This window comes from Schistocerca serialis, chromosome 1 (assembly GCF_023864345.2).
Source record: "Schistocerca serialis cubense isolate TAMUIC-IGC-003099 chromosome 1, iqSchSeri2.2, whole genome shotgun sequence".
In the NCBI taxonomy this organism is placed as follows: Eukaryota; Metazoa; Arthropoda; class Insecta; order Orthoptera; family Acrididae; genus Schistocerca; species Schistocerca serialis.
This window is the reverse complement of record NC_064638.1, coordinates 220,319,422-220,333,517: the sequence shown is the minus strand read 5'-3', so window position 1 is coordinate 220,333,517 and position 14,096 is coordinate 220,319,422. Positions and strand designations below refer to the sequence as shown.

The following is a 14,096-nucleotide window of genomic DNA, read 5'->3' as shown; positions in this document are numbered from 1 at the left end:
GAAAAATAGCTAAATGTTCAAGCTGTAAACTGTTTTAAACTGTTATAGAAATAAACAGGTCTATGTACTTATAAATAAATAGGAGACCTCACTTTTGGGATTCCCTTTGTATCTATCCATTATATGCTTGACTGAAGATACCTTAAATGAGCCAAATACTCCATCATCCAGAGACTTATAAGTGGTGAAATACTCAGAAATATGATGCTACTTTCGTATTTATGTGAGAGTTAAGTGTTGATCGCAGGTGTCTGACATAACTAACTAAGAGTTTTCTTTGGAACATGTAGTGTACTTCAAAACTGGCCTCGGTAAAGTTCAAAATTTTTGTCGGTCATCCAACTTCTAGCATATGCAACAAATCTACATCCTGAAGGTGGGATCTTTGGTTGTGAGATCAGGTACTCTCACTCTTAGATATAGAAAAAAATTAGAGGTTCCAATGGCAGATATATCACAAAAAATAGTTACCAAGGTACATCCATATCCAAAAGTAACTTCTGAATACTTTTTAGCAATAGATTTTCAAGGTACATCTATATCGAAACGTAACTTCTGAATACTTTTTAGCAATAGCTTTTCAAGGTACGTACACTGTTGGTACCTCGTTTTTGTCAACATTCAAAATTCATTAAAGTCAGTTTTTTTTAAGTTTTTGTCTAGTTTACAGCTCTTTCATATTTTTAAAAAACTCTACAACAGTTGGCCCATTGAATGCAATAGCTCTTTTTATGATTGTAGATTTGGGTTTACACAGTGACACTTATTCTGCTTGTGTAGAAAGAAACCTCTCAGCCGGACGTAAGATGCTTGTTTTATATTGTACTAATTAGACATCATTTTTACCAAATGTTGTCATCTTCTCCAAACTAGCAGTTTTTGGGCTTCAACTATAATGATTATCTGTCGTTTTCAGATAATTGACCAATGGCTTTTCTGAGCACTACAGGAAACGTGTTCTGAATTATAATTAGGTGTTACACCATGCTGTAAGGTCTTTCTGTCTAAACTGGAAGTTTTTGAAGCACTATGCTTTTATTTTCATTTATCACAAAAAACAGGCCAGTTTCATTTCCCCATCAGCTTAAGGTCTTCTTCTTATTGCTACAGTGTTAAGATTTCCAAAACAGACACACTGGAACTGAACAACTCGTAGAATTTAACAAAGTCTAGAAAAAAAATTGTAAAAAAGAAAACTGTGTTCTTTAATAACCAGGAAAAATTCGTAACATATAGTTTACAGTAACTCTGAAGATGTTAGTTATTGTTGTGCTGGCTTGGCCATAAGGCCAGTACCCATATTTGTTAGTGACTGATGTGGATAGTGCTAGAATAATAGGGAAGTGTAATCAGTTAACAAAGAAGATTGCTTACAAATCACTTATATGACACTTCCTAGAATATTGCTGAAGTATGTGGGACCCAAAGCCAACGGCCTTGCTGCAGTTGTAACACCAATTCCCGTCAGATCGCCGAAGTTAAGCACTGCTGAGCTGGGATAGCATTTAAATGGGTCACCTTCCAGTCTGCTGAGTGCTGTTGGCAAGCGGGGTGCACTTAGCCTTGTGAGGCAAACTGAGGAGCTACTTGATTGAGAAGTAGCGGCTCCAGTCTCAGAAACCGACGTACGACAGGGAGAGTGGTGTGCTGACCATATGTCCCTCCATATCTGCGTCTGGTGACGCCTCTGGGCTGAGGATGACATGGCGGCCAGTCGGTGCTGTTGGGCCTTCATGGCCTGTTCGGGAGGAGTTTTAATGTGAGACCAAACCAAATATAACTAGCAGAGGATATTGAATATATACAGAGAAGGCAGCATGAATGGTCACAGGTTTGTTTGACCCATGGGAGTATGTTGTAGAGATATTGACAGAACGGAACTGGTAGACTAATGAAGATAAAAGCAAACTGTCTTAAGAAAGCCTGCTGACTGAGTATGAAAAAGTGGATTCAAATGCTCTAGGACTCTACAATCCCCTACATAATGCTCATGTAGGGATTGATAGGATAAAATTAGATTAATTACAGTGTGCATAGTGGCATCTAAATAGTCATTCTTCACATGCCCCGTACATGAATGGAACAGGAAGAAGCCGTAATAAATTGTACAATTGAAAGTGCCCTATGTCATGCTCTTCACAATAGTTTGCAGACTATGGATGTAGGTGTAGAAGTGGATGTTTAGGTCAGCATATCCAATGAAATTACTTGTCAAATAAAAATTTGTATGTTCATGTGGTAGGCCTACTGTGTTTCAATCAGTACCCTACAAAGGGAGACACAATACAAAATTAGTGAAGAAACAAAAAAAGTGTGCATCATGGGCAAAACTTGCATTTTCCACTCGTAACTGTCAACAGAGGCATGGCTGGGTTCCAGTGTAACTCTTGATCATTGTTAAGCATTTGTTGGCAGATCCAGACATGGATCAAACCTCCCATATGGTCAGGCCCCTCCTTGCCTTCACCCTTTACATGTATAAATTTCATTTGTATCTATGAATAGATATTTTCCTAATATATCTGGTGGAAACTGTGAGCAAATCAAAGAACATGTTGCAAGAAGAACAAACCAAATTAGGCTGTTCAGTTGTTAAGACACAGACCTTACATTTGGGAGAGTGAAGTTTTCTCTGCCCAGCCATCCTGATTTAGATTTTCCTTGGTTTTTCTAAATCATTTCAGGCAAATGCGGGGATGGTTCCTTCATGAAGGCCGCAGTTGATTACTTGTCCTATTCTCATAAAATCGTATTTATGTATTCTCTCTCTCTCTCTCTCGCTCTCTCTCTCTCTCTCTCTCTCTCTCTCTCTCTCTCTCTGTGTGTGTGTGTGTGTGTGTGTGTGTGTGTGTGTGTGTGTGTGTGTGTGTATTTTGTGCTATTTATTTTCATTGTATTACAATGACAAATCTTGTATCATTGTTAGATGGTTTCTGGATGAATAAATCAAATCAGTCGTGAATGCTAATGCGAAAGCAGATCACACCTCATAATGTTTATCATGATTATGGCTAATTTTTAAAGTGAATGAGCAGCAGTTGCTGCACAAAGGAATTGAAAACGTTTTGTTTAAGTAATTGTGATATTTTGTACATATGCAAATCTCTTATAGGCCCATCTATGTTGTATGAAGAAATTAAACCAGTAAGTTAATACTTGTTAATAGAGATTGTTAAAGCCAAGATAGACAGTGTTCACATTTTCAAGGGTAGTACTGATTATTGTTATCTTATCAATAAGTTGACTCAGGTACTGGCCCACACATTTGTAACTCATTCTTCAACTGTGTTCTTGCTCATTTGCAGTTCACACATTGCATGACATGTACCTTCACTGCCTCTCAAAGTTATACTAATTGTTCTACTCCTATTATCTTGGTAAAATTACCTGTTTCAGAATTTCTGAACAAATTGTGTTATTCTATAAGATGTTAAAATGGTTCAAATGGCTCTGAGCACTATGGGACTTAACTTCTGAGGTCATCAGTTCCCTAGAACTTAGAATTACCTAAACCTAACTAACTTAAGGACATCACACACATCCATGCCTGAGGCAGGATTCGAACCTGCAACCGTAGCAGTCGCGCAGTTCCAGACTGAAGCACCTAGAACTGTTTGGCCACACCGGCCAGCCATGAGATTTTAGTTTAGTACAAATAATCATATTGAAACAAAAGAGACATACTCCAATTCACCCAACCACAGGATAATTTTAATGTAGCTGTACTTTTGACATTTTTAATCGAAAATTATATGATTGTACACAGTCAGAACATTAACTCCAAAATTCCTCTCAGATTTTCTTTGACTCATTTTGGTGAGTTTGAGGGGGGGGGGAGTGTTGTGGAGAGAGAAACTTCCACCCCGTATTTCACGACACTATAATACAGAAACGAATGCCTGAACACATTATGTACCTGAATTGTAAGCTGGCGGATCTGCAGAAGGCATGCATTATTATGATATACAGGGGGGTGTTGCTTATAAGGGTTGTCAGGTATATTTTCTCTGGTGTTTTGGCAGATATCTGCAATTTTGTATTTGCAGCGTGTAGCTGGAATCAGCTTAAACGAATTCTGCTTATCCATCTGTCATGCGACACCCAGTGTCAACAGAAAGTGTCAGTTTGTTTCCCATTACAAACAAAATTATTTTTAAAATGTAATTTTGTGTATCCATTCAGTAGAGCAGACCCAGTTCAGTCCAGTATGATATTCATTTTATTGATGTGTATTAACAAGGCCGGTAAAAGACAGAATAAACAGCACTCCAGCTGTGACTATGCAGCAGTTAGCGTGGACCAGGGCGGAGTCATCGTTGGAGTAATGGTTACACTTCATTTTTTACTGCACCTGTTAAATAATTTTGTTAGTAACAGGAAACAAACCAACACTTCCCATTGACAAAGGACGTTGCACAAAAGATTTGATGACCAATATTTGTTTAGGCTGAGTTTTGCTACACATTGCTAATACGAAATTGGAAATGTCTGCCAAACATCAGAGAAAATGTGCTCGACTTGTAGGGAGGGACACTCAGTATACACCGGTATCAAATCTGAAAGTAAATGATGTCATTTGAAAAACGATATTGTGGCTGTTGTTTGAGGACTAGGGAGTTTAGAGGCAGTGAACACTAGTCTGGGTAGTATTCTTAAATAGACAATCAAGATCCCACATGTTTTTCTTCTTGTGGAATAATTCATACTAAGGTAGCGTAATGTTATTTATTACTTAATGTTACAGTACAGAATATGCACTCTTGTTAAAATGAGATGTCTAATGTAGATGAAGATATTTTATTTATTACTTTGTAACTAATAATTCAATATTTTGTTGTTGCAGGCAGACATCAAATTAGCACCAACACATGTAAGAGATGCATACAAGATATATTACAAACTAAAGACTCTAGCTCTAGAAGAATCTTTAAGAGAATCATTTTCAGATGATATTGAAAACTCTGTGTCGTTGTCATGTGACAGCAGCTTAGAGACCACGCTGCCTATAGCGGAGTTTGACATTCCCAAGTGTTCCGTAAAGTCTCTTATTTCTGATGAAAAGCACAAGGTATTCAGACCTGCTCTTAAGGACATTCAAAATGAAAATGATGATTCAGAGAAAAAGAAAACTTTGTCAGAGGAAAAATGTGGTTCAGCCTCTTTTGACACGGGCTTTGTATGCAATACTGAGACTGTGTGGGGTGCACATCTTAATAAATCTCAAAATCAATCCATTAATATCGGACAGATAAGTACAAAACCTTCATTAAAACGTTCCTCTTCATTTGTACTCTCAGAGAAACTTTTTTCTGGTTCAAAATTTTCGAAACGCAATCCTAGAAAATCGCTCTCACAACGCAAATCAATTGCAGCTTGCAAGCTAAGTGACTCAGTAATGGAGGACCAAGAAAATAAGGAACCTGTTGTTGTGGCTGCAGGGAATCCAGACACCCGTGTACATGAAAATTCATTGAGCATTGACTGTAGGACACCAGCTTTACAAAATGTTGAAGAATGCAGGTACAGAATAGTAACTGGAACCCTTCCAATTAATTGCCAAGCCACAAACATAATAAACAAAGCTCTCATGGAAACAGGCAGTATGAAACCTGTGTTAGTGTCCGAAAGGAAACTTGACAAAGGTTGGGTGGAAAGACATACTGATTATGATAGTGGTGTGTCAAATCTCAGCTCCCAGGATTGTGAGAACTCTTCATCTTCAGAAGATACTAGGATAGTTGGTTTAACAAATTGTTCTCCACCAGAGTTCCAAGAAATGTGTATCAGCAATTCCATAAATGCCCACAGTCAGGCATTTTACAGTGATGAGGATGTTGTCTACAACAGTGAATCTGAAGATGAGACGGGGATCAAGCGCAAAAGGAAGCTAATTTCCAAGAGAAAATTTTCATCTAGCATTAAAAGGTCAGATGCTGTTGATGTGTCCATTACTGAATCAAGAGCAGTGAAGAAAATGAGGCTGGAGAATGATTTGATTTCCAGTTGCAATTCTGTGGTTAATCAAATCAGTAGTTTGGCCTCATGTGTTACAAATGCAGATGATTCGCAACTCACAGGAACAGAGGTTCATTTTGGACTGCGTGATAGATGTCAGGAAGGGAACTATGTGGGAAATATGATACAACCTGAAGTGGAGAGCTCGAAAATCTCAGACTGTGGGGTGCCAAAAAATATAGAATTGAGCATTCAGAGTAAACATTTTTCAGATTCAGTGGATGTTCATAAAACTAACCAAAGTTCTAAAAGTACTGGGAGTGAGAGAAAAGACTCAGAAACTCGGAAATCAGTAAATAATGTTAAAGAGATTGATATTGATGCTATTGCTAGCAGTATTGTTGCCAGAGATAGTGCCCCTTCACAATCAAAAAAGGGTACTAAAACATGCAGTAAGAAAGAGCAGTTTGAAAATAAAATTGTCTCTGGGAAAGGAAATGAAAACTTTGTAAAGATAAACATAAAGAAAAAAGTATATGTTCGAGGAAAGAAGACAATGAATTTTGTGAAGTATAAGAAGATGGAATGGAAGAAAAAGAAGAAGGCAAATGCCAGTAATAATGATTATAGTGGTTCATCTCTTTCCACCTGCTTCAAGTGTGGAGACGTTGGTCATTTTGCAAGGAACTGTAACAATAGTAAAGGTATGTTAAAATATATTATCATCAGTATGTTGGTCACATTTTCTTAAGTACATAACATATTTTTAGAATTTAACAGAAGTCTATGACAAATAAATTGACACAAAAAAATAACGTCACCAAGAAATGATTAATGTAGAGTAGTGAAATTCTATGTATGTATGTAGGTAATGTATTTAAGTAACACTGAAAGATCACAGGTTAATGTAAATGCGAGATAAGCCATTGCAAATGTGAAATGCTGTTACATTAATAACCTGTTTTACTGCTAGAATGTTAAATGCAAGCAAGCAGATATGCTTGCTTGTGTTGCACAGGTGCTGGATGTCAGTTTGTGGGATGGATTTCATGCTGTTGCACTTGGTTGGTCAACACAGATACAGTTAATGCTGTTTGTGGGTGATGCTGGAGTTGTTATCCAACGATGTCCCATATGCGCTCAACTGGAGACATCTGATGATTGAGCAAGCCAAGGCAACATGTAGCCACTCTATAGAACATATTGTGTTACAACAGTGGTATATGGGTGAGTGTTGTCCTGTTGGAAAACATCCCCTGGAATGCTGTTCATGAATTGCAGCACAACAGGTCGTATCACCAGACTGATGTACAAATTTGCGGTCCCAGTGCACGGGATAACACAGTGTCACATGTTGTCATATGAATTCACACCCCAGACCGTAACTCCATGTGTGGGTCCACTTTGTCTAGTATGTAGACAGGTTGATTGCAGGCCCTCAACTGGTCTTCTCCTAACAAACACACGGCCGTCACTGGCACTGAGAGAGAACCAGCTTTCATCACAAAACACAACAGACCTCCACACTGTCCTCCAGTGAGCTCTCACTTGACACTACTGAAGTCGCAAATGGCTGTGGTTTGGGGTCTTTGAAATGCATGCTTCAGGATGTCTGGCTTATAGGTGTCCTTGAAGTAACCAATTTGTAACAGTTTGTTGTGTCACTGTGGTGCAAACTGCTTCTCAGAGTGCTGTTGCAGATGCAGTACGATGCACGAAAGCCATACGCTGAACAGAATGGTCTTCCCCCTCAGTAATGCCATGTGGCCGTCCAGAGTCCAGTCTTCTTGTGACCATACATTCTCGCTACAAGCAATCGTAAACAGTGGCTACATTCCTGCAAAGTCTCTGTGCAATATCACAGAATGTACGGATCACAGGCTTGGACCCAGCCACCACATGTGAGTACGAATGTGAGCTGGTGTTATCGTGGAATGTTGACGAACTGCGGTGTCAGTATATGCTGGCCACAGAGCACCTCCATGCACTCGGTAGCTGTGTCACGTCATTGTGCGCCTGCTTGGGCAGAACTGTTTCCAATGGGTGGGATTTCGAGATGGAATTTATGTCTTTTCCGCCCCACAATGGACTCTTGATAAATTTGTATTTGTTCTCGGTAAGACGTCAGACACAGTTATGATGGATTGGCATAGTGAGCACATTATTATTAGCATAAAGTGGTGATGGTTAGTAACGTGTAGTTCATGTACTTCTGTGCTTCGTGGATCCATTGCCCTCAATAATACTGACAAATGCCAAGGGAGGCCCTCAGCTGAGGACACAAACCTCATTATCGCCTATGGGAAGGAATGTCCAGCATCTCATAGCCCTATTACATGATCTCGTTCAAACTCAGTAAGGCATCTTTGTCATCTTAAAGGCATTCTTGACTAAGATCAGCTCACCATGTTCAATCTCAAAGGTAACTAACACTCATGACTGTCACTGCATGTATTTTAAGCAAACCTGCTCTGCATCCTCATAGGGCCACTCGCATTCGACTGATACAAAACTTGAATAGTAGAAACACACCTACCAGTTTTCATTTATGTCACACAGCTCCTCCTTGGTGTTTCAATTTTTTTTCCTGGCAGTGTTGACTTTCTGTTTTATGTTTGAAATAAAGTTAGAGGAAAAAATGTCTGTTAGCTCTGGCTTATCAACATGGACAGTGTGTTGTTCAAGAGCTGCCAACACATGCTGAAAACAGTATTCGCTAATAATATGTGAAATATATCTGCTCTTTTTCCACCTCACACATTGCTAGGCACTAGAGATGTCACCTCCCTTCATAAAGACATTTCCATTCTGTATGGTTGCTCTGCCACGGACCAGTCAAACACCACGGGAAACAAATCTGATAATATACTTTCCCTTTGGTCTTGTCTGTTCTATACTCTTCAGTAATTATTTCATCTTTGATGGGCAGATATGCAAAAGAGGATGGCAGTTCTGTACTTGTACATCAGAAAAGTAACGACCAACAACATCTGTGAATCGTGCAAGGATTCATCTTCCAGTATGCTGATTCTTGTAGTTTACTTTCTTCTCATTTATAACTTTGCAAAGTGTAAATCAACAACTGGCAAATCCTGTGAAAGTCTTCTGGCCTAAAATCCTAAGTGAAAGGATGGAAAAATTGCAAAATGGAAAATGTCATGTTATTGACAGCGAAGTACTTTGACAGTGGGAAAACAAAGGCATTTGAAGTGGTTTCTTGAGGAACTTTCTTCTTATCCATGACATTTGACACCTCTGACTTCCACAAAGAAAGTTATGACCAAGGATATCACATCTGCGGTTGGTTACTTCAGACACATTTTAGAACAAGACTTGTCATGGAATTCATACCCTGTAAAGACCATGAGCAAATTTGTGGATATAAAAGAAGACTACTTCAAGAGCAAGTATATTTTGGGCCTAAAAATCCAGTCTCACAGACAGGCTGAGTATTTTTTACCTTGACTTCATACATTTATGTGTTGAAAAGTAAGCCATTATTCAGGTTTTGTAGACATACACAGTATTCCTGTGCTTTTAAATCTCAATACTGAACCACTGAGTATGTTCTGTGATGCTGACCATAACCTTGATGATTGTTTTGCTTTTTGTGCAGTTAAAATTCTTCCTCCAACATCCGCCTGAGTGGTTACTTGCTTGCCTCCCATGCAGCGGGCCCGGGTTCGATTCCCAGCTGAGTTGGAGATTTTCTCAGCTCATGGACTGGGTGTTGTGTTGTCCTCATCATCATTTCATCCTCATCACTGGCACGCAAGTCGCCCAGTGTGGCATCGACTGAAGTAAGACTTGCACTTGGTGGCCGAACTTCCGAGATGGGGCCTCCCGGCCAACAATGCCGTATACTCATTTCATTTCTTCCTCCAGCATCTGAAGAAAATGAATTCACACGTGTAAAGTTTCTCTACAGCACCTGTTATATTCCTGACATTCTTTAAATTTCCGACTGTCTACTCGGTGAACTCGCTTGACTTTCTGTGCCTTTGCATTGACATGGACATTGTTTTCTTCCGCTTTCCCTTTCCATCACTGTTTCCTGTTAACACCAGTGGATTCTTCCGTCTTTCCTTTCTTTGGTGCTTTTTATTTGCTATTTGTTTATTCTTTCTTCCCCCCCCCCCACCCCCCCCCCCCCCCACCCCCCACCCCCCCTCTCATGCCTGTCAAGTACGTTTTATTTGCTGTGTTGTCAGGTGCCCACATATAAAAGGTTCCAACTTTGAGTTGTGTCGTTTTTTTTTAATTATTTATTTGTTTTAATCTGTTGAAGGGTTTTCATTGTTTTGTCTCTCATTTTGTTTCCCAGGATCCTTAATGACACTCATGATTTTTCTCTAACTTGATCTGTTTCCTGTAATCTGTTTGCATGTGCTTCTCTCTGCTGCTATTTGGTAGCAAGTTCTTGTAATTGTCATTTTGCTTTGGTGAAAGTTTTCATGATGATTATTGTTTTCTCAGAATTTCATATTGACTAAAGTTTAAGTTTGTTTAATGTTGTCAATGTCATATTCTCACAGCCTGTTGAGAAAAAAATTTTATTGCAGCTCCGTTGTGTGAATCAAACAATAATTTTACCTTGAAGTTAGAGAAGTAGCTTGCAGATACTTGTAAATAATTGTTGAAAAACTCCAATTTCTTGGCATTTTGCAGGAGACAAGCTTTTGCCATTAGATGATATTGATGCTGATGATGACAGCCCATTCCCCACTATTGATGAAGCAGCGGCAATGGCTGAAAAACCAGAGTATAGTAACAGGAGGAGGGCAGACATTTACAATTTCACTGAGGCAAGTACCTATTGTGACATTTTTGTCAGTTTTTGCTTTGATTTTCAGTACAATGACTTAAATTATGTCATGCAGCATTTTATTTATTATTTCTGTGTGTATTCAGTAGGAACTACCCACAATATTTTAGATTTCCTTTGCAAATAAAAACTTGTCAGAGTGTTTCTTTGTCAGCAGTATCAGAAATTGAGTCGTCCTTGATGCAAAGCACCTTGTTGTTTGTTTACTTATTTATTTTCCCGGACTAGTTTTGGTGACAAATATCACCATCATCAGTGAGTTTTTTAAAATCTAAAACATGCAGAAAAATAGCACAGTTATATAAAACACAGTAACAAATTTTTACGTTTTTACTGTTCGGTTTTTGACGTATAGTTTTCTGCAGATACTTTCATACTATCTTATTTATTGTATGTTATGGAATGTGTTTAAGAATTATTCTCACTGTTTGTGGCATATTTTCTGTGCTTTTTTCTGTTGCCGTTTTTTGTCAGTGTACATCATGTCATCTGCAGCTGTGTGAATGGCTGTTAGTAAACAAATACTAAAAGGTGAACTTAGCATGTCGGCAATATTCACTTGGGGTTGCGGTAGTGTAGTGGAATCCAGTTTTGGAGTGTACTGGGCTATTAATGAGTTATTCGTGTTGTCACGTTCGATGGATGGCATTTAGCTGATTCTGTATACAGAAAAACAAAACTTCCGCACTTTGCTTATGACCGAGAACATTACGCCATCTTGCTGTTTGCGCACGCCTTGAGAGGTGTATCGCATGTTGCGAAAAGGCCATGAAAACTGGAGCGGGAATTATGATGACTTCTGTGCCCTATTTATGTCTCTGTGTGTGATGGGGAAGCGGTTGTTTTGCGTGTGGTTGCTTTTTGTTTTGTGTCCTTGGTCAGTGGAACCGTAGGCAACATTTTCTTGGACCATATAGAGACCACAATAGTCAATAACATTGTTAAACAAGGTGGGTACAAAATAATCTACTGGTACTGATATGTGGATGACATATGGAAATAGGAAAAAAAGAAAAACAAACAAGAAACTAAATGTTTTGGATCTCACAATCACTAGGAACAACCACCAACATGAATTCTTCATCTACAGAAAACCCACATCCACAAGCACTGTTATCCACAGCTCATCCAGCCACCCAACAGTGCATAAATATGCCAGTTTCACACACATGCTCCACAGGATAAACAGAACACCTCAAAATCAGAAAACCACATACAGTTGTATAAGGCTTACTCAGGCAAGCGGGGCTCTGTCTGAGTGGACCCTTATTTACCTAGCTGCTTGTGGGACCAAGATGGAACCCTATCTTCTTCTCCTCCCAGCGGGAAGGGTGTACCGCCTGGGAGTATTCCCATCCATTCATCCAGAAGAATGAGAGAGGCTAGTCCTCCTGATAATAAGAAAACTTTGGACTGCAGTAATAGTGCTCATGTGGTCATGAATAACAATGTATTCATCCAGAAGAATGAGAGAGGCTAGTTCTCCTGATAATAAGAAAACTTTGGACTGCAGTAACAGTGCTCATGTGGTCATGAATAACAATGTGTTTCTGGTTATAAAGAGGAAGGAGGGGACATTTGAAAAAGGTGTTCCCCTTTTTTATCCATAAGGGTGTGGAAGGCCTTGCTGGAACATTAAAAATCTATAAAACAATTGCGTAATGGCTCATTGTTGGTCAAAATTAACAGGTCAAAGCAGGTAGACCTTCTTAAGAAATCACAGAAAGTGGGTGACTATGGTATCATTGTTGAGATGCACACCTTTCTCATCTCCAGTAAGAGCGTTATCACATGCCAAGATATCATGGACATGAACATAGCAGAACTGAACCAAGAATGGGCATCCCAAGGAATAGTCAATGTGGAGCAACGAACGTACAGGAATAATGGAGCAACTGAAAAAGCTGCCACTTTTGTTGTCACATTCAATCCTTCGACACTGCCTGAACATCTTACGGTGGGGTTCCTTCGACTTAATGTTCGACCTTACATTCCAAATTCTATGCATTGCTATAAATGCCTGCATTTTGGCCATGCAGCTATGAGTTGTGGAGGTGAAGTGGTCTGCAGGAACTGTGGAAAAGCTGCTCATGACACTGGGACTGACTGCCCATCTCCAGAGATCTGCATCAACTGCTGTGGGAACCACCCAGGCTGGAGCTGAGACTGCCCTGTTTTTGCTGAATAACGTAAAATACGGGTGATAAAGGTGACCAAGTGGACCCCTATGCCGCAGCCAAAAGAGAATATTCCATGGTGCAGAAACCTATTCTCAAGGCGGACACTTCGACACAGACGATGCCTAGTGTACCAGTATCCACCACATGCACTTATTCTTGCATGTGTACATGTCAAGGGAAAAAGAGTAAGGACAAAGCAATCCAGGCAGCTGCACTAGGAAAGACGAACAACATTTCTGCAGCGAGCATCCAGAAGGTACAAGAAAAGCAGAGTGCCTCTCAATGACCACTTTCCCCCTCATCCTCAAAGGGATAGGCTGCAGGGAAAGGCTCACGACTTTTGGGTCAAAATCTGTCCTGAGTGCCGTTAGACGTCATTCTATCCTGTCTGACTAATGAGGAAGATATCAAGGAGTTAGATGCCTTGGATCTAGGGAGTCCTCCAGTCCCCTTCGCTTTTCAAGTGCTTCACCTCTCTGGTGCAAAGATTAAAATTAAAACCGTGCTGATGACATGGCTTCCATACTACAGTGGAACATGAATGGTTTCAGGACTCGTGTGGAGGAACTGGAACTCCTAGCACAGGCATGTCCCTCATGCTTTTGTTTACAAGAAACACATTTTAAAGATATAGATGTCCCTGTGCTACAGGGATATACGCTATACCACAAGGATGACCTATAGGGGGAAAGGACCAAGGGAGGTGTCACAATGTTTGTCACTAAAGTGCACCACTCCTCTGCCCTCCCCTTGGCTACTGACCTGCAAACAGTTGCAGTTCAAATTCATGTGTGTTGAAGGATCATTGTTTGCTCACTGTATTTACCTCCGCAATATGCACTAGACTCTGAGGCTTTCACGGATCCGCACAACTCCCATGACCATTCCTCCTCCTGGAAGACTTCAGTGCTCATCGTGTCTTGGTGGGGCTCTACCAATACTTCCCCTTGGGATTGGGTTTTGGAGGGCCTCATGACGTCTCACGAGTTGTGCATCCTCAACATGAGTACTCAAACATACTTCTCTACTGCTACTGGGTCATTAACATCCATCGACCCCTCTTTCTGTTCTCTCCATTGCTATCACCATCTGTGAGTGCTGTTGAGCCTAAGAATATGGCACCTGTCCTCTGCTGG

At 39.9% G+C, this 14,096-nt stretch overlaps 1 protein-coding gene across 2 annotated transcripts in view; it reads left to right on the top strand.

The window, feature by feature from the left end:
• LOC126466191 (ATP-dependent DNA helicase Q4) overlaps nt 1-14,096 on the top strand; it is a 153,453-nt gene that overhangs the window by 12,322 nt on the left and 127,035 nt on the right. For both annotated transcript variants that reach the window (XM_050096364.1, XM_050096365.1), the window contains 2 exons: nt 4,844-6,659; nt 10,624-10,760. In XM_050096364.1, coding sequence (XP_049952321.1) covers nt 4,844-6,659; nt 10,624-10,760 — 1,953 coding nt within the window. The remainder of the gene's footprint in view (nt 1-4,843; nt 6,660-10,623; nt 10,761-14,096) is intronic.